The following is a 20,815-nucleotide window of genomic DNA, read 5'->3' on the forward strand; positions in this document are numbered from 1 at the left end:
GAAAATGGAGCGGGGCACTGCAGCACCCAGCCCGAGCGTGCTGCTTACCTGCTGCGATACGCCAGGAATAAGAACACCACGGGACAGGTTTAAACGAAAACCTTCAGTTTGATGCTTCCTAGCGATTTCCCTTGGGCCTGGCAGGGTACTTGACAATAAGTGGTTTTTCACACAAATAGTGTCTTTGTATTATAGTTTTTGCTTATCTCCTGCATACGTTTTGAATAAAATGTGTTTATAAACAGTTTCAGATGCATGTTTGAAACATGAAACTTGACATTAAAAGTGGTGCTGAAACTGCTATGTTAGAAAGTGAATTTTCAAAACAAAAACCTCAGATCTCTTTTCCCTTGCTACTCTCTGAATGAAAGATAAGCTTCGTGTTTGCATCAGTGCTCCTTCCTTTGAGCTTCTGTTCTCGAGGTTCTGAAGGATAACTGAACAGCGCTGTGCAAACAAATCTCAAACACAGGAACAGCAACCCGCTACAAACCACGGCTTTGTAATCGACTGTGCTGCTCGCCACAGCTCTGGGTTACCTGGTGATGGAACAGACCAGAGTTGCAAAGGCCACTTAAAATAATTCCTGCGGTAGAGACTAAAATACAATACGGAGGCTTTTATTTCTATGTTCTATCCCTGTTTCTTGAATTTTTCTCTTTATTACTTAGCTTCCTTTGGCAGTGAGATAATACACTTACCCAGATTAGGAAGATTATTTTAGACTATTTTTGGTCACTTCGCACATTTTAAAGAATGCAAAAAGCAATAGCTGACAGCTGCTAGGGACTTTGGTGTTATTGTAAAGCAGCTGTTTTCATTTATAGAAAAAACACTAGTCTTTCTGCAAGCTGAACAGAATACTAAGTTAATAACTCACTCTAACCTGCGGAAAATACAGGTCATGTCTGTGAAATGTTGGCAGAAGATGTTGTTTATAACAATTAAACTCGTATAGCATTTTGTTCTTAAAAGGACTGAGCATTTCTGGTTCAGGGATGTTTACAGTTTGAAGGAGCTATTAAATAATAATCAGTAGCATGTTCATCCTGCAAAGAATTTCTACTTAAAATCAGACAAGATTAATCAGACAAGGCTTCTCTGTTCACAAGAAATTTCAAATGAAGAGCGGCTGACACGGACCAGAAACAGGCAGGATTATTCTAATGTTTCAGCATTTTACATTGTTTAGTTTTGTCTCTTGTTTCCTTCTAAGAACATTCAGTTGTTATAAATGGATATCAGTGCTTAATTTGTCTGAAAACAAAGCCTCTACACATATTCTCTTTGCATTCTTATTTATTTTACATTTGTATTTATAGTCCAGTCAGTCAAGCTCTGGAGAAAAGGCCACTGGCATCCTAGAGTGTATTTGTTGAAGGGCAAAAGGTATGTATGAGACAGATGAAGGGCAGGGAAGATAACTTCCAAGCGTACATATAGTTCCTGCACATATTTAATTTGAGAATCACCATGGCATCAAGATACACAAAGCATCAAGAATGAAGTCATCATCTTCCTTATGTTCTTAGAATTGTTAGCCATGCAAACATGCTTTATAGAAAATACTGAATCTGGGTTTTAGCGCAGATATAAAAAACCTGATACGATCTACTTGCCTACTGCACGTTGTGGGATGCTGTCAGACCAAGCCTGAGCTGCGCCGTGCTAGCTGAACAGAAGGGTCTCTGCCTTTCATCTTGGAACAACTCTGTTTTCCTTGCTCTAACTGAGAGCCTTCATATAAAGCAGGATTTAAGAAGTACCTCTACCATAAGCTAAATTCCTAGCGTAAGCCAGACCAACTAGCTGGGTAACGTGTAAGTATTGGTAAAAGTAAGACCAGAAGAAATACACACCGGACTGACCGTATAGAAAAATGGTTTAGCAGTAGAGCGAATCAACAGTTATACTGATACTGGTATTTACAGTTACACAACGTGATCTGTATGTCTTCTTCTACTCCTTTTTTAAAGTTAATATTGAGATGAACTGACTTCTAAGAAGCAGAATTATACTGAACACTAAACCACCCAAATCTCACCTTCTAAAAAGGCTTTTAAAGACTCCATTATTATATCTGTCCAAATCCTAGACAGCACCATATCTGACATTTTCACTGATAAATTTAGGAGGAATGAGAAGTTCTTATGCTCATGATTTCAAGCATGTGATTCCCTTTTCATAGATCTGCTCCATTTCAGACCGACTTTATATTTAAACCTTCAGCTGCTGGAGCGCTCACAAAGTTCAATAATATTTTCAAAGAGCTCCAGACATATCAGGATTATACAAAGCAATCCTTACCTCATCTGCGCATATTAGGGTACTCTGCAGAGCCATTATCACAGCATCTCAGCACTGCCCAGGTCAATGAGGCATGCCCAACAAGGTACCTGTAGAACTGAATGGAGATTCCAGCTTTTCCCTCCTCACTGCCTTGGACCACTGTGGTCAGGGTATCACCCAAACCTTATTCTCCTCCTCTCCCATTCTGCCTATTTTGAGAAAGCTGGCTTGCATCAAAGATTCCACTGAGCCGCCCTCAAGGTGGTCCATCACTGGGTTTGTTGCAGGAAGACACAGGTCAATAGATGGAGACAGAAGTGGGCTACGACCTTGCTCTTCTAGAAAGTACAACGAAAGAAATGGAAAAAGCATTCTAGTTGTGTCTAGCTCTACTTAGATATTATGTTAGATATTTAGATATTATGTTAGATAAAGTTTCTGCAAACGATTCAAAGAGAGATCCCAGAGGTGGATCCTCTGGGAGCTCATTCCATGACCAAGAGGGTTTTATTTTCAGCTCTCATGTAAAATATGCATTTGCAGTATGTGCTGCTGAGCACGCAATAGGTTAAACAAACTGATGATAAAGTGTTCTACTTAGTTATTTTTCATTACCATAGGAAAACATCAATTACATTTTCTATTTTATGAGCGAACACAAGGGAATCCATTACAATAAGAGAGAGCTTATATGGCTGTTTTTGCTGCTTCTTTCCTAAGCAAAAAGAATAGTTAGACAACGAAACCAGCCCACTGAAAGGCAGGCAAACCAGCATATCTGCATACAGTTCCTATCCCGGTTTATCCAGCCTGACTCCAACTAATTAAACATCTGCCTCAACAATTTCCTCTGCAGATTTATTTTCTCCAGCATGTAGCACTGACTGTTTGTTAGAGACTTTTCCCTAACTTGCCACCATTCACATACAATTCTTCCAGTTTGTTATTCGAGCATGTGGCAAGAAATGATACAGTACTCCCATTAACCCCCTGCTGCTATCTGCTGTGGGACAGGTCACGAAGCTCCCAAAACACTGCTCCAGTAACAACCGTGTCCTCTACGGAAGGACTTAGGGGTCTGGTTCTCTCAGCTATACCACACAGGTTATTTTAACACCTACATTTAAGGGTGATTTACTCAAAATTTATTATTTAAAAATTATTCATACCTCTCATATCCTCAATGTATTTTTTTGACACTAAGAAAGGGCAACTGCAAAGAATATAGAACACTTTGAATTGTTTGCTGTAACTTTAACATAATATCTAAGTAGAGCCAGACACAATTAGAATGCTTTTTCCATTTCTTTCATCGTACTTTCTATAAGAGAAAGGTCGTAGCCCACTTCTGTCTCCATCTATTGACCTGTGTCTTCCTGCAACAAATTATCTTTGGCTTCGAGTTAGATTGCAGTCAAAAGTCTGATTCAGCTTTGGTCTTCCCAACAAATGGAGCTCTGAAATAAACACACTGATATTATTTTTACTGATGCAGTCCACACTGCAGCTACGTGAATGCCAGTGCACGTCCTGAAAGGAAACATGCAGAAACCTGGGCTCTGCGCTGCAAGAACCTTTCCCTGTCATTAGCAGTCTCGTGCTCCAGAAGGGAGCAAGGGCTGGTAGCTACAAGTACAGGAACGGCATTTTTAAACAAAAGTCAGAAATTGAGAAGCTCAGGTCCTCGTCGTCTCACGGAAGTGGCTTGGGCTTGGGGCTTTTCAGGACCTTGTGCTTCAATTGCTTGTTAAGAAGCCTACTTGTAAACTGCAGACTACTAGCTGGGTAAAATAGCTATATAAAACTAGCCTGGTATTTTAGCTCTTCTCATAACCGAACGTCCCCTTCCTGACTAGGCAACAGCAATTCTTCAGCTTCTTTCCTACCCAGAACAGCCATCCGAGGTCTGCGTTTTCTTATAAACACAGGACAAGTTTGAAAAATGCCACAGAAGTCAGTAGTGAAAATAGGTCAGAAAGCAATTCCTTTTGCAAGTACTTGAAACTAACAAAGCTATAAACATAATTCATTTGTCCTGTGAAGCCTGATCTGTAGGCACACTGAAAATGCAGCAAAGTTCATATGCATTCCAGTTTTATTAAACTATCACAAACGCTTTAAGTAAGCACGCTACATCTACTTTTGGTTAGTAGTTTCTAAAAACCAGATCAGCTCAGAAGAAAGTGCTGCAGAATGAGCAGAAATACTTTTCCTAAATTATGTCATCTTTTATTCAGAACTCTGACACCCTAATCCACCGCTTCATAATGACTTACATGACAAAGGCACAGGACCTTACTCTGCTAATAGTCTGATCTTAAATTCCATTTATCTGTGTATCTCTCAATGAAAGTAAGAGGCATATTCACTCCAAAAATGAAGAACGTGGTGTTCTATGAAGAATGATGACAAAATCTTTTTCTACGCCTGCTTCAGCCAATCTGTGCCCACTGTAGTGGCATCCTGAGGTTTAACTGTCCTTTAATCTAGGCAGCATTTTTACCCCGTTCTGCTAAGAACATCAGAAGGGAATGGTAAAAGGCTTGTTTCAGATCCAGAGGGCAGTGCAAGCAAGAGGATCCCTCTGTGCAGACAGCTGCAATTTCTGCTGTTTTTAAAAATGACAGGCAAGACCATAAATAAATAAATAAAAGCCTGCTGACTGATGAATTGCAGTTTTGGATGAGAGAGGTAACTGGGAATAAGGGAAGTTGTGGGTAAGGGAAGATCATTTTAATAGTTTTAATTTATGATTTACCGATTTAATACATAAATGCGTAGTCTGAGAAGTCCCATCGCCCACGTGACAGCGTTACGTGACAACGTGAACACCGCACTAGGAGTGCTCACCAACATTTTAAGAACAAAACTTGTATTTGTTTTATGACATTCACTGGTATGGGGATTCAAGCAAAAACCGTTCCCTAGAGCGATCACCCTTCTAACAGTGACTCCGACTCCTGAAGTTTACAACTGCAGGTCCTAATTCTGGATGTACCTACACACAAGGTTAAAGGGAAATCTGCAAGCAACATGCTTATTGCAACAAATCTGGTTACATGTTAAAGGTAAACATACATGGAAGTGACCAAAAGGTTTTCAGTCATTACTTTTACTGAGACTTATATCCAGCAAGGATGCCGGTCATATATCAAAGAGGTGAGAAGTCACATGTATAATTTATAAGAACATTTAAATGATTTCCTACATAATCAAAAAAAATAGAGATGAAAAAAGCAAGAAGAAACATACATGCTTCTATACCCTGTTACTACACAGGCTTCTGAGCATAACTGCCAAGAAAACAGAAATTAATATATTAGCTGAAAAAATAAATGACAGTTCCATTCCTTTTCTAAACTACTGAACAAAAGTAACAAAATAAAAGCAAAAGCAAATTTCAAATGGACAAGGAATAACATCTGTTACGTGAAGGAGGAAAGCAGTTTAAAGACTGAGCTAAGTGAATCCTCTAGACGTCTCCCTTCTGGGAAGAGAAATCTGACCCCAGGAAATAAATAAAAGTCACCCAAAAAGTGAACAAAAGAGGTGTTTGAAAAAAACAGAACACCATTCATCGCAGCTAACGACTTGTTCATTATGAGTGATGATGGATAAAGACTTCTCACGCTGAGATGAAATCAAGATTTATATGCATTGTTTCCTCTCCCAACTTGTGGGAAGATCATCATCATTTAATTCTATCTCTGCGGCCAGTGATGGGCATCCAGAGAGCTGGTTATCAAACGGCGCAGTCAGCTGGCAAAAGCCGAAACGTGCAGTTGGCACATCTGGACTGAGCCGCCACAGCCGAGGGTGAACAATGACTTCTGGCCAGCCGCCAAATTGCTCGCAGACGCGAGCGGGTCTCATCTACAACACCCCTACCAGCATCTCGCATGCACTTTTTTTTTTTTTTTTTTTTTACGAGAATCAGATTTTCATTGCTTCATTCAATTGCTCTCCTCTGCCATTTTTTACAGCTCTTATCGTTCCCTTGGAATATGGCCTTGAGACAGCTCATCCGTGTCCTTCACTGCGTTATCTCTTCTAACTTTTATTAAAACTTCAGCTTTCATCTGAAGATAGCTAATTAAATCCATGACAGATTATACACTCGTTTAAAAACTGCACCGAACTACTACTTCTAAACAGAAAAGGGTTTATTTTCTTTTCACATAGTTAAAACTAAGGGTATATAAGGAGGCTTCATTCATTTACAAAGACAAGATCCTTATCTTTACCTCGTATATAGATAGGTTTATATTAAAGTTCCTTTGTTGTGTGACAAGGCTCAGTGCAATTTCTCACAGTAATTATTTCTTGTTTCTGGGAAGATCTCCCAGCCTTATACTTCTGAAATATATGTACTAATATATATGTGAGTGTGCATTTATACCCTGGAACTGTTTTGCTGTAAAATATAAATGCAAGTACTGCAAATTTTCTTTTTTAAAATGTTAATATGGCTTAACTATTACAGTACTACCTTGACAACGCTGCAGAAAGTAAATTTTTCTTTTTCTCAAAAAGTAACAACTAATCCTTGAAATTATTTGAAGCCATATTAGGCATCATTTTCTTACATAACTTAGAAGTCAAATTCTATCAAGGACTGGCCTTACTGTACTTCCACCCGTCATCTCATGCTGCTGCTGGCTGGACTTGAATGCAAATGGCTTTGTTATCATAAAGGAATATTTGCAGTAATGGATATACTGCTTTGCAGCAAACGTCACGCAGTTTCTCTACAGTCTGCCTTTTGCCAGTATCTAGAATACAAACCTGTGCACAGAACTGCTTCAGAGCGCAGGTGCAGACTGCATCACAACACCCACTGGAAAAAGTGGGCATCTTTCACAACAGCAAAGTGATATAAAATATCCTCATGGAAAAACACCCTCTCCTCTAAAAAATACAATAAATAACCCACCTGAGCCTCTCTGTGATCCCTTCCTTCTCTTTAAGGCCTTTTGCAAGATATCCTTCATGGTGACCTTCATACTGTCCACCTGAATAAGTGAGAATCCATGAGCAGCATTTCTGCAAGACAGATGCACATGCATTTTTACAAAAATAATCATCACTGGGCAGCTCACCACAACTTTTTTGTTTGTTTCAAGCAAAATACTTTTCAGGCACAGCATCAGACAAAGTTGTGCTTTCAGGGTAGTTAAAAGGAGGAACTCAGCAAACTCCTTTAGAAGGCAAAGACAAAAAAGGAGAAAATGTATTGAGATTCAAGCTGTGCAAGGACTTTCCTAATTTATCTTTATTTTTGATCAATTTGCATTCACCATTAGAAAAGAAAAATGAGCAAGTGTACGTACAATGCTCCTCAAGTACTCATTATTAACTATCTGCTAGGTGTTCCACAATGTTTACAAGAGGAACAGTTTGCAATGTCATTTTCACACGTGTCCCAATGGCAGATGTAGCAAATCATTAGGGAGCAGTGGAGGGAAAACATTCAAAGAAGTAACAGCAACTTTTCAGCAACATTAAATTATAGCATGGTTTTAAATGTAATATTTTTGTTACATGTTGTGTAATATTTTTGGACATGTTCTTGCGACCACTGTGGCACAGAACCTCCTGGAAAGGTTTGGGCCAGCAGGGCACTTGGCCTGGCTGTGGGCACAGAATTCCACACTTGGAGGAAACGTGGGAAACAGCATGCAGGTAGCTATGGAAGATACCAGCTGCTAAATACTGAACGTGGCATCACTGGTGAAGCGGAGAAGTTGACAATATAATAGAAGAGCTGCTGGATTAATATATCAGTAAATTTTGCCCCTTAGACCTTGCAGTCAATCTCTGCTCATGTCAGTAGATGTCACTGCAGACAGTTAGCACAGAAATTTGAGAGCTGCAAGGCACCCACAGGGAAAGATCTGCACTGCATGAAAAAAAAAACTGTTTTGCAAAGCTATTTAGACAGGAGGAGGAGCTTTTTATCTGGCAACTGAGAATTTTAATCAGAGTGGAGCTCTATATGAATATCACAGCTGGAATATTTTAAAAGCAACTGGCAGTCAAAAGCAATCCAAGCAACACAATTGCATCATTAAAATCAAGACCATATTAAATGTCACTTCAAGCCACAAACGCTGGGAGCAGGAGTGTAAGCTCAGACCACTTCAGATGTGGCATCCCCAGTCCACAGCGTGAAAGAGCCTGGATGGACAGGCAGCAGCTTCCATGAGCACCTCGTCCCGGCCGCTAGCTGCAGTGCACGCAGGGGGCAGCCAACTTCGGCCCCGTGCACACGCCAGCCACCAGGCCACTCGTTTGTACTCTTATAAATACCAGAGCCACAAACACACTGTCGCCTTGTATCTCGCCCACCGTACAGAGCTGGCTGCTTCAGCTCGGGATGACAAGAAATCCACAACAGAGCAGTTACGGAGCTGCTCGACCCCTCCGCGTGTGCCAGCTTCGTTCACGCAGCACCAGCGCCCCAACGCCTGCCCCGCGGAGCCACACGCGACGGGGCTCGTCGCAGCCTGCCCCGGCTCCGTGCCCAGCCCGCCACGGCAGGGCCTCCTCCTCCGTCCCAAGCCGGTCTCATTTAAGGTTCGTTCTCAATTCCCTTTGTTCCCGGCAAAATGAAATTGCCTAAAAGCCCCCGATTTATGTTCTCTGGACCATTCAAAATTTATTACTCTGTCTTACTCATACTCACACAAACATTCCTAACCTTTTCACGTTTCTACTTTTTCCCCTCTACTTCTGTCATGTTTTTTATACGGACCGATCAGAACTGAGCACGCTGCCACAAGAGCACCACGGATTTCTGCAACAGAGAGGCATCAGCCCCACAGCCCAAAGATGCAGGGGTTTTGACTACCCCCATACAGTAAGCAGAGACCTTCCTAAACTCTCTGAACTGATAAGCAAATATTTTCTTCAACTGCTACAGAGAACTGCAACATGCACGAGTGTTGTGGCACTCTGATCACCTCATCAGCCTCCTGGGCATCCAGCTGGCCACCCAAACTCAGCTCTACTCTGAATCGACGCACTGAGATAAATCTGACGGATTGTTTAAAATGAAAATCTTTCTAGAATTGTGCTATACTTAAAAATATTAATGATAAGAAGAAGCTACCTTTTCCTTTGTATGTAAATGACATGATGTTTGAGAAAAGACTGGAAGCAACCAGCAGTGCACAGATTCAAAGGCATCTGGCGCCTTCAGGTAACGTATACAGCACGCTGCAGTACCAAAGGGAGGTGTACAGAGAACTGCAACCAAAACACAGCACGGTAAATCAAACTACTGCAGGAAAAAAAAAAGGCAAAGAAAGCCTTCCAAAATATTCTAAGGCCACAGCAACTAGAGTTCTGATTTTTCTTTTCTTTTTTTCAGCATGAGGTGTTTCTGCCATGTTTTCTCCCAGACAGAGCTGGGCGCTGCGGACCAGCCCCGCTCCTGCGGTGCATGAGGTGAACCGCGGCCGTGGAGCACCGCTGACCTAATTCGGGTTTGCTAAAACCAAGACGTATCTGGAACCTCCTGAAAATGGAAAATTGTCTTTCAGTTCCTGACACTTGAGCTGTTAAAGAACACATGCTGTTGTTGGTCCTGCTCATGTTTCAGCCCATCCTGACTCAGTCGATTCTTTCTATTGAGCAGCTGGCCTGAGAACTGTCAGCCTGGTTTTCCTGACACTCTATTACTAAATCATGCCTGAGCTCCAGCCATTCTGTGCCTCAGAAGCTGGATCTCATCCCAGAACAATCTTAAAAAGTTTATTTTACTGATCAAAGCAAAATAAGAAAAACCTCTGTGTTTTACTATATTTAGTGCGCTATCCAGTAAGTGAAACTTTGGCAAGAGCAATGAAATGTAAAGCGCACCCCACATTTGTAAACTTTTGAATATTTGCTCTGGAAAGCAGCCAGAAGCGCTTGAAATGTCGGTCAGAGTTCAGATGCACTGTTCCTCCCTCCCTTCGCTGCAGTGCCATAAGCAGGCAGCATTGTTTTCCTCTACCCGTGCCACCTCGCTAATGCCCTGCAGCGCTCGGTGAGCTCCGCGGCCGCGGTGCCGCCGCGCCGGGCAGGTGGGGAGCCCTGGGGACTCCGCAGCTCTGCGGCCCCTGGAGCATCGCCCGCCGGCAGCACGGTGTCCTTAGGAGCCGCCAGCACAGGGAGGCTCCTCCGGAGGCGATGCACGCCCACCCTGCCAGGCCAGCTTCTCGTCATGCTCTGTAGTGATGGCACACGTGAACTGTCCTCACCCAGCCTAACTCCAGCATTTCCTAATTATAAATTACCTATGTGTTAGCTTACTCTGCTAACGTGCCGTACCTTTATTTTCAGTCATCACACTAGGAAACGGGACAGACAAGCAGATGTCATTCTACCAATTAAAACTGCTGCTTACAAATTAGAAGCCAAAGAAATTCCTTAGCTTATATTTTCTGTCATTTTGCAAAAACATACCTGGGTGACAAGGTTAAATCAAGCAAAGGAAATCCCTGGCACTTATCATCCACAGGCATTACTGATAAATTGTGCTGTGGAGGAATAAAGGATTACCTTCTGTATTTTTTCATTACACTTTTCTTTTGTTACAGAATACATAAATCCATTGTGGCACAATGTAATATGTATCATCGTGCTACACCTGTGGACGTTTCATAACGGCTGCCATGTCTGTGCAGTCAGGAATGATAAGTGAACCACCCGTGAATGTTAATGATAGTGATCATTCTGCGGTAACTTGGCTTTCCATCTTCTTTTACAGCCTGAGTGCTGGAGCCAGGGTGGCAAGGTTCAGAAGAAGAAAAAGAAAACAAGAGAAGAGGCGAGAGCTGCCGCGGGCTGGTGCCGGGTGCTGCCAGGGGGAGGTGGCTGGAGTGGCACGGAAACTGGCAGTGGCCTCTCCATGGGCTCGACTCGTGTGAAAAAAATAAAGAAATACCTCTCAGAAGATGAAAGGCTTCTGTTGTGAATGAGAAACAACTTCTCTAAAAGCAGTCTTTCCAATAGTTTTTTTTAATTTTTTTTTTTTTTTTTTTCTGAAGCAAAATTTATAGCATTTAAAGCTCACAGCAGAGAATGACTGGCACGGCCGAAAGTATCAGGGAATGACTAATAATCTCCACTTGAGCAGCACAGAGTCAAAGTTAAGAGTAAAAGTCCCATTGTTGACACAATGTGCTTAACCTAAGCTGGGCAATTTTTAGGATAAAGTGCATGGTGATATGAACCAGAATGGCTGCCAGCCTGACTTTTGGTTCTGAGCCTACATGACCTTGATGTGGTGGATCTAATGTCAGCCTTAGATAATACTGTGTGTTTTGGGGTTGTCTGCATTTTGACACTACTATAGGCGAAGACCAGACACTTAGCACATCAGCTTCCTGCTCTGACTCCTTCCTTGGGGATCCCACCCCTCCCTGTTTGCTGCCCTGGGAGCCCACCTTCTTCACTTCGAACCTACATTAACTTTCTTAAGTTTGCATTTGATGAGTGTTCTAAAATATATTTTGCCAATTACTTACACCCATGTGAAAACTGGTAAGAGGCTTTCTGCGGAGTGTTTCTGTAACCTAAGTAAAATACACATTTCAAAGCTTTGAATTGAATTTGTAAATGTACTATGAAAGCCTGGTATTTTTAAAATGCTTCAAACCTTAATCTATCAGGTATAACAGAGGTGTCGCTTTGAAATATATATATATATATACACAATAGTCAAAGCAATTTAAACATAGTATTAAAACAGAAAAAGGTGCTACAGAGCAGAGGAACTGTATGCCAAACTTCATCTATGTGCCAACTGGCAGCTGAGTTACAACTCCTAGAAACACCATTAGATATCGTACGTCAAGTTGTGATAATAAAATTTCCAAGGAAAACCCCCTAAACGATAGTACGGATTTATTTTAAGCTACCTTCATTCAAAGTCTTTCAGGTATTACTTCATCATCTCAAGGAGCCTGCGTTTCCATGAACGCAGTGCTTTGTTTGACTCCTTCTGACAAATCATACTCGACATCAAAGAGGACTGTTTGCGAATGCCGCGTTTGACATTGGACAAAGCACTCCTTCCCACAACAGACATTTTCCAAAAACATAACTCGCTAGACTAATGGGCAGTTAGAAGCCAGAATGGCTGCCCTCCGTCTTCTCCTTGTGTAACTTTGCCAGAGTCCTTGGAACTTGCCAAATTCGGTCATGCCTGCTTAGCTTGCTCGACTGATTGTGCCAGAAAAGAAAATAAGACACAGATGTATTTGAGCTCTTTGAGATGGCAGTAAGAGAGACAGCTAATGGCTTCATTTCGACCCTCCCCTACCAGCTGGGCACAGGTGGGGGGATAATGAGGTCCCTCTCCCTAATCAAACTCAATTATTTACTACTCTATGTAACCACAAAGACATTCACATTCAGCTCAGAATATAAAACACACTGTGGGCTACTTCCAACCACCGCCACTGGGCATTTATAACTAACTCAAGTGGCGAAGAGTTTGCCTTGGCAGGAGTTTAAGTGTATGAAGTTCTGCAAACTGTTTCTGCTCAAATATGTCCTGCTGAATCGGGGTCCCTGGTGAGGCTCCATCGCTGTCTGCTCTGCGACTGCACAACATCTGAGAATGCATCTAACATGCAGGATAGGTGAGATCTGAAGTAAAAACACCATGCTTCATCATGAAGCTTCTCAGAGGCACCAAGTTTCTGCAGCAGTGATTCAATATTAATAAACATCACAGGTCATAAACCTGACACAGCAGCTGGAATACTTTACAATGCGGGAAAAAATTCCAAAATATAAAAACACGATTACACGCACTACTAGGATAACAGAGAAGGAAGAAGTAGAAATTAAAACAAATCACTATAAAAATAAGAGTCTATACTTTTAAACTCACAGTATTAACAATCTTTTGATCAAATAGCTTTCAATTCTAGGGGACATGCTAAAAATTCTAATCTGAATCTATTTCTGATTAACTATCTGCATAGGATGTACATGCACATTTGAATTAACACGTGGACACAAACAAAACCTCTCGGAGAAGCACTGCTACTTACGATGCAGTTCTCCTATTTCTAATCTGCAGCACCTTCCCAGCTAGAGCACAGAGGACTCACAGGAGCATACATTACACTAAAGATTTCACATTTTTTTTGCAGGATTTGCAGCTGGACCTCAGTTCTGCTACAGGCACCAGACAGAGAACTGCTGGCAGGGCCAGGATCCTGCCCAAGTCTCTGGGCTCCAGACAGGAACGCCGGTTCTAGCTCCTCCAAGCTAACGTCCAGAATCAGACACAACACATGTTCGTTGAATTTTAATTGTAATCCCGATTCACACAGACAACGAGGATTAAGTGAGGTAGGTGGTGGTGGAGAAAGAAAGGGTTTTCTTTTCCAGATGAAGAATTATCAACAATTTAGGAACTACTGATGATGGAACCTTCTCACCTGGTCTACCTGCCATGGACACTCATTATCCTGTTATTGCTTGCAACTAGAATCGAACTTGCCATATCCCTGATGGACTTTTTTTCTGCAGATACCAAAAATACAAGATTATCTTGAAGTAAATTCTATCCTGTGAACTGGAAGTGTTTGCTATACACCAGACGCCAAACAAGTTCATTTGTGTTTTATAAAAAACACACCTGCATGACAAGGTTAATCAAGCAAAGAAAATCCCTGTTACTTATCAAAGGTACTGCTGGTAAGTTATACAATGGGGGAGCAAGGGTTTTAAATTTCAGCTTCTTACAAAATTAATAATTTTAAGTGCTGCACTGGACAATTTCTTTACAGTATTATTACTATAAGGCAATTTTAACAAACTTAATCACTGCTTCAAACGACCTTGATTTGTGCTCCTTCGCTTTGCTGGGGAGCAACTTGTGCAGGTCCAGGGCAGACTGCTTCCCTAGGCTTTGGCTCTCCCCACACAGGAATTCCTTTCTGAAGGGCTTTTAGCCCCTTGCTGCTTTGCAAGGTGCACAGACCATTTACAAATCTGATGGTAAGTGATGCAAAGAGTTCTCCAATTTAAACCGCAGGCTACCATGACATTTCATGAGTTTTTCATGTTAATACATGTGTTCACACTGTATTTCTGCAAATACTGACGTTAGTGGACTACTATTTAATACAGAACACATGGGTTTAACAGGTATTTTAAACATTAAAACTAGCAATGAGAGTCTTTCATCTTAACTTCTTATCTGCTTACCTCTGTCAGTATTATCACACAAAAATGTTTTCTACTTTCCAGAGGACCACAGCCAAGAAGGAAATCAAATCAGGATTAGAAGTACTGACTTATGCAAACTGAACGGCCCGCCTTTCTATCAGCTAGGAAAGTACGTGAAATAAAAACAGAATGGGGGAAAAAAACACGTTGTTTTCTAAAACTCTGGCAAATATTCTACAGAATGAGACACATTAATGCTAAATTTTCTTTTCCTGTGCTTTAGTGTTCCCACATTGTATACTAGAATAATACTGTATTTCAAAGCAATACAGATCCAACTCCTGAAGTTTTTAAAGGCCACAAAAGATTTAATTTTTCTAAGATGCTACCAAATCCCGGAGTTACATCTTCATGATATATAACGGTCTACTATTACTAGAAATAACGCTGCCCTCACATTACAGAAAAGTTATGCTTCCTCTCCTGATAAGCTCTTTGTAAGACTTTGAACCTTTGAGAATTTCACACCACCCTGCTACAGCCAGTATTATTTTGCCTATGGCTTGCTGCCATCCGTGCAGCTGCTGAGGCTCAGTCCCATACCTGTCTCTAGAACCACCTAATAAGCACCTGGTAATTTGCAAGTACCTCTCTGTATTTCACTTCAGTACTTTGGAAAACAGAACAAAGAAAACAACAAGATATTATTACAGAATGATTTATCAGGAAAAAAAGTCAATTAAAAATCAAATTCATGGCAGTAGCATTGACTTTAGAGCAATGCACATAGGTGAAAGAGATTCCCTCTTTCAGATAAAACATCCAGCATTCTCTAGTCAGGTGGAAGAATTAAATACTGGGCAGTCCCACAGGTGAAAGAGTCGGATGCCTGTCTCAGCTGCATGACTGTAACCTGTACAAATGGCAAAAGGGCCTTGTGATCTGACTGGCAAGACTGCCTCACCCCTCCTTGTATCAGCTTCTACATGACTGCACCCAGTTCAGCAGAACTGAGTGTGTTTGCCTTGAATAAATTATTTGTAAATATTGTTGACAGAATATTTTATTTTCCGGTGACCTAACGCAGTGGAACAAAGTGAATGGGCCTTTGGGAAATACACCACGGGATTTCTGAAAAGTTCTTTCAGTAGAATGCTTTTGAACGTTTCTAAGAAACACATTCCACAATAAAGACTGTAAAAACAACTAAATAGGTCAGAAATATTTTATAATGTCTGAGTATTAAAACAGGAAGCATCCGTATGGTTCTGAAATACAAATTCTTGTAAATTAAAAAAAAGGTTCAATAACCACGAAAACTCTATTAGCATTTTCACTTCAAGAGATCCAAACCATACATACTTTTTCCGTGTAAGATGTGGCTTATGTTACTAGTATTTTGGAAAAATCCCTAAGGCCATCTGATGGTTTTAATTTTTTTTCACTCAGAAGTTAAAAGTTAAGAAAAATAAGTGATCATGCACAACATGTATCACTCAAAGACTGATTTGCTGATAATAATACAGCAAATTCTGGAGCAACAAACCAAACAGCTTCCAGACTAAGTGGCGGATGGGGTCATCCTCTTTGATTCTTTTTGAACTTTATAATGGCACATCCAGTCCTATTCTAACCGCCATGCCTACTGACTAAGCATTTCTCTCCTCAGTCAGCACTGTTATTACTACACTCTATAACTAATTGTATAGAAAATTACTTACTATCTATAGCCCACTAATCACATCTGTTCCCAGTTAGTCTTAAAACACAAAGTTACTGTTTTGGCTATAAGATATAGAAAGAATATTTTGAAGTCTCTCATACTTGGAATGCCCAAACAACTTAAGTGTACTTTTCTTCTGCTAAAATTTAACACATTTTCCCAAAATAGTTATTAAATAAATAAATAAATAGCAATTTAAAATCACCAGCCAGATCTGTTCTTAATACCTACTGAAAAGAATATCCAACATGAATGACTTTAACACTCTGAAGCTATTATATGCATACTTCATTTATTATTTAGAACATAGTTTTAGGAAATAAGCAGCATAGCTGGAGCAAAATGAGGATTATGAGCTCAAACTTCATGTAAACTCCAAGTATGTATTAGCAGGAGTGCAGTAGTTCAATGTTTTCCATACTAATCACGTGCAGAATGGCTTATTTTCTTCTCTGTACATTCAGACTCACAGCTCAGACACACAGACTCATCCGAGTTGCTGCCAGTCCTATTTACTTTCCTACCTGCCTACCTTCCAGACCATGGCAGCGTCTGTAAAAAACATAAATGCATGGCGTCCCCTGAATTTTGCTACAGTCAAATGAAGAAAAGTAGGGAAGATAAAAGACGCGGAGGTGGCATGGACACACAGATGCTTCACAGTGATGTGGACAGTTAGCACCATACTCACATTCGAACAAAGAGCGACTGTTTTGCTGCCAGGCCGGGAGAGGAGTACTTTTCAACCAATGCCAGAGTGCTGAAGCCAAACTTGTGAATGGGCTCATTGGAATCCAAGGGTGGAAAATCTGTGTCAACCTCACCATCGTCCTCAGCAATGTGGAGACAGTAGGCATTGACGTTATCGCTGAAACAAACAAAAAACAGGTCTGTTTGGGAGGGAAGCTAGGCAACCAATTCAGTTCAGCAGATCAGTATCAGTTTCTAAATGCTGTAGAAAACAAATAAGCACACACTTAATACAGCAGTAATATACTTAAAAGCCACCAAAGGCATGTAAATTAGTATGTCTCACCATATCTTGGTACCATAACCGCGTAGGAACAGAAAAAAACAAAACCTCGGATTAAGGCAGCAAGTCTCACTTCATCATTAAAAGGAGAGGAAGCAAAAGACCAACAGTGATTGAACTACACCAGGTCCATAAAAAGTTTCAAGACTTCATAAAGCCGGAAGTACTGCCCCAACATCTGTGAAAATGTGCTTATTTACATGACTGTTAAATTTTAGAATTAAAGACACATAAGCAGTATCTATCTGTTTCACTCATAGATCAAGCAACTGTGAAAAAAAATATATATATAAAAAAAAAAAACTGAATATACACTTGAAAAGCAGAGAATGCTAAAAACTAAGGAGTAAACTACAGGAAAAGTAAAAAATCTGTCTGACACAGTAACAACAATTAGTACAAGGCTGTATCTTCTAAGTATCTAAAAATTCCAGTAACTAAAAGCAGTTAAAACTTAGTACTAACAAGCAAGAACCAATTAACACTGGAAGTCTTAAACACAGCGTGAAGAAAAAAATAGAAGAAAATCTTAGCCTTTCATTCCCACATACTAAATTCCATCGGAAATTATATATACAAAACATAGTTTTTAATATTAGGAAAACATGATAATACTATCTGGAATATTAATATTTAAATTGCTGAGCTGAAAATAAGCATACTTTCTTATTGTAGATCTGCCAGCATATATAGCTTGAATGTTCACAGGGCAGTATATTTCTAAACTCTGCAGTTTAAATTTGGAGTTTTAATTGCTTGATTGATGCTTAAATTAATTAATTGCAAAGTGTATGCTAATTGTTTAATTGGTTGCTTGATCTATATAGATCATTTTTTGAATTAAATGAGTTGATTTACAAAGTTTATTGATTGGATGTGACAATGAATTATTTCGCTGACTACCTGATTTGCAATTTTCTCAATTAATTCACAAACCTTTGGTTGCAACTGTGCTTTGTTGAGTGTCCTTAGTCCAGGTGATCTATATGCATCCTGTCACGTCTAAGGTATTTGCTATCTAACACAGGTCATAATGAAGTGTTACTATTAATGTAAGCTGGAACTTCGTTACCAAGAAAGTAATGCAGCAATGTTTGTCACTGTGAATTTTGAAAACTTTGCCACACTGTTAAAGAAACTTTCCTGAGGCTCTGTTCTGCTATGAGGAACTGAAACGCTGCTGTAGAATTCATTTTTAACTTAAGAGCACTTAAGCAACTTTTAGGAAAACTGGTGAAAAGTTGCCCTGGCAACAGAATTTACAGCAACACAAAGGCTCTGAAAGAAACAAAGATACTCATGGGAGGTTCTGTGTTTTTCATTGTTGCAAGACTTTTTAGGAAGAAGCCAAACAAAAAAAGTTGTGAACAACAGACACAGCCGACCCTGCCTGGGTTGTGTGATTTCCAGCTCCTTCTCTGGTTCTCTTTGGATTTCTACAAATGCCAACACAGCGCTCTGCATGCTCACTGTGTCCAGTTCAACGTACCCTGAAGTCACCCCTATCAGACCTTCCAGTCTGAAAATTCATCTGATGCCCATCTCCTCACAGCTGTTCTGGGCCTTACACTGCTGATTTTCTAACCTATTTGCTTGACAGAATTCTTCTGTGTGCAGCTTGGTGCGCACTTAAACTCTGTATAAATCAAAGTTAACATTTTCATTTGGTACTTGACCCATTTGCATAATTCTCATTAAATCTAAAGGGACACATAGCCACGCAGGCAGCAGATGACATTCAGGGTGGTCTCAAGGAATCCAGGTACCAAAAACAGTGGTGGTGAAACCAGCTCATCTTCCACTAATTATTCCAAAAATACACAACGTCTGTTATGTTGTAAATTTAGGGGGCTACAAATGACTTAAAACATGGAGTGTATTTCACAGATTAAGTCAGAAATTTGAGATCTACTTACTCTGATGAGCTAAATTAAAATTTAAAAGCACACCAGAGACCATTTCACGTTATCTGTGGCAAAAAAGAATCAAGATATAAATGACCTAATACATACTTTGATGTTCTGTCACAGAGAATGATCCATTAATATGCACTTTAAGGTATGAACTGGTTACTGAAATTGTACTTTTTTATATGCTCTTGTTTCAGAGCTAGTACAAGTGCTTATTATATTCTGGACTTAAGTCAAAATAATAATATGACATAGACAACAGTCCAATAATTAATGGAGACCATGGAATTTTCTTAATATCTATTACAGGTAATCTACTGAAAAAACAAGCCCAACGTGTAAAGCTGTTTTGCATTTTGAACCTTCACAAGGATAAGATGAAAGTCTTGAACTTTAGGTTTCAAATCACAAGGTTCAAAATTTTGGAAAGTAGACAGAATGTAAAAGTTAAGTACAATGGCTGACAAATGTAACCGAATTCTTATATCTAAAACAAGGAATTTTATTTGAATTTCATATATCAATAGAATGTATTGCTAGAAATATTTTATGATTTTTGCAGGCAGAATCATTACAGCAAATCCCTTAGTGGTTGGCAAGGGAATGGTCTAGTGGGTTATGACTACAGCTCATATGGAAGAGACCTGGAACAGGGTTGCTAACACTGTCCGTAATTCCTCATATCAAGACACCAAATAGAGATAATAAATAATAATAAATTATAATCGGTAGACTAAATGGATACAGCACATTAAAAAAAACGAAAAAGAATTATTAAGATTTACTTTTCCTAAAGGCAGCGTGGTTGTTTCTCCTTATTACAAAATCTTTAGCCTCCTCATTATTCTAAAACTGTATTACTAGAAGGTACATTTACCATTTTGCACGCGCTGTATATTACATTTGAAGCGTTATGTATATGTATTTCAACGGAATGTCACAGTGAACCTGATTTTTTCTTTTCATACTAAACCAGGAACAAATACAGAAATGTGCAACCTACACAAGCTATTTTGTTACTTGGAAACAATTAGTCTACAGTTATAGCAATCCTCCTAAAGAACAGAACAGGCAGTCAGCAATGCTAAAAACAAACAAACCAACAACCAGAGGCATGAGAAATAACTCAGAACTACACAAGAGACCAAACTTCTTGGAATCTTGAGGCACTGCCCCTGCCTCTGACCATTTGTACCCAGTTTCTCAATTGCTGCTGTTAGACTATTCTGGGGAACCAAATAGTGCCTCCATTAATTATTTTATTCTACTATTTCTGTCCTGAGATTTGATTACAGGAGACAGCTTCCTTGGTCATGATCACTCTTTGACACGTCGTAACATCTAATCCTTCAAGTCAGACAGTGAAATTCATTTCCTCCCACTGCTGACTTTTGCTGTGGGCAGCAATGTTTCATGGAATGCTTCTACTCATTGGCATTGTTCCACCTGTGGTGTGCTGTGCTCCTGAAAAACATGCATGTGTCCAAAGATTTATTTCAGTGGCATCTTACCTGTTAAAAAATAAGCTAATAGGACACATAGGACACTCCTGAATTTATGCTATAACAAACAGAAATCAGTAACAGCAAACAAAATGGCACTACCTGCAAATAATTTTATATTTCTTCTCTAGCGTAAAAACAAACAAAAAACCTGAGTGTTTACCCTCTGAAGTATCTTATA

General features: G+C 40.0%; 1 protein-coding gene across 3 annotated transcripts in view; it reads right to left on the reverse strand.

Annotated features, from left to right (window-relative positions):
* Nucleotides 1-20,815, reverse strand: part of MAPKAP1 (MAPK associated protein 1) — a 112,231-nt gene that overhangs the window by 36,432 nt on the left and 54,984 nt on the right. For all 3 annotated transcript variants that reach the window (XM_035341648.1, XM_035341646.1, XM_035341647.1), the window contains exons 6-7: nucleotides 16,881-17,057; nucleotides 7,223-7,332 (exon numbers count right to left, since the gene is read on the reverse strand). In XM_035341648.1, coding sequence (XP_035197539.1) covers nucleotides 7,223-7,332; nucleotides 16,881-17,057 — 287 coding nt within the window. The remainder of the gene's footprint in view (nucleotides 1-7,222; nucleotides 7,333-16,880; nucleotides 17,058-20,815) is intronic.

This window comes from Oxyura jamaicensis, chromosome 17, assembly GCF_011077185.1.
Source record: "Oxyura jamaicensis isolate SHBP4307 breed ruddy duck chromosome 17, BPBGC_Ojam_1.0, whole genome shotgun sequence".
Taxonomy (NCBI): Eukaryota; Metazoa; Chordata; class Aves; order Anseriformes; family Anatidae; genus Oxyura; species Oxyura jamaicensis.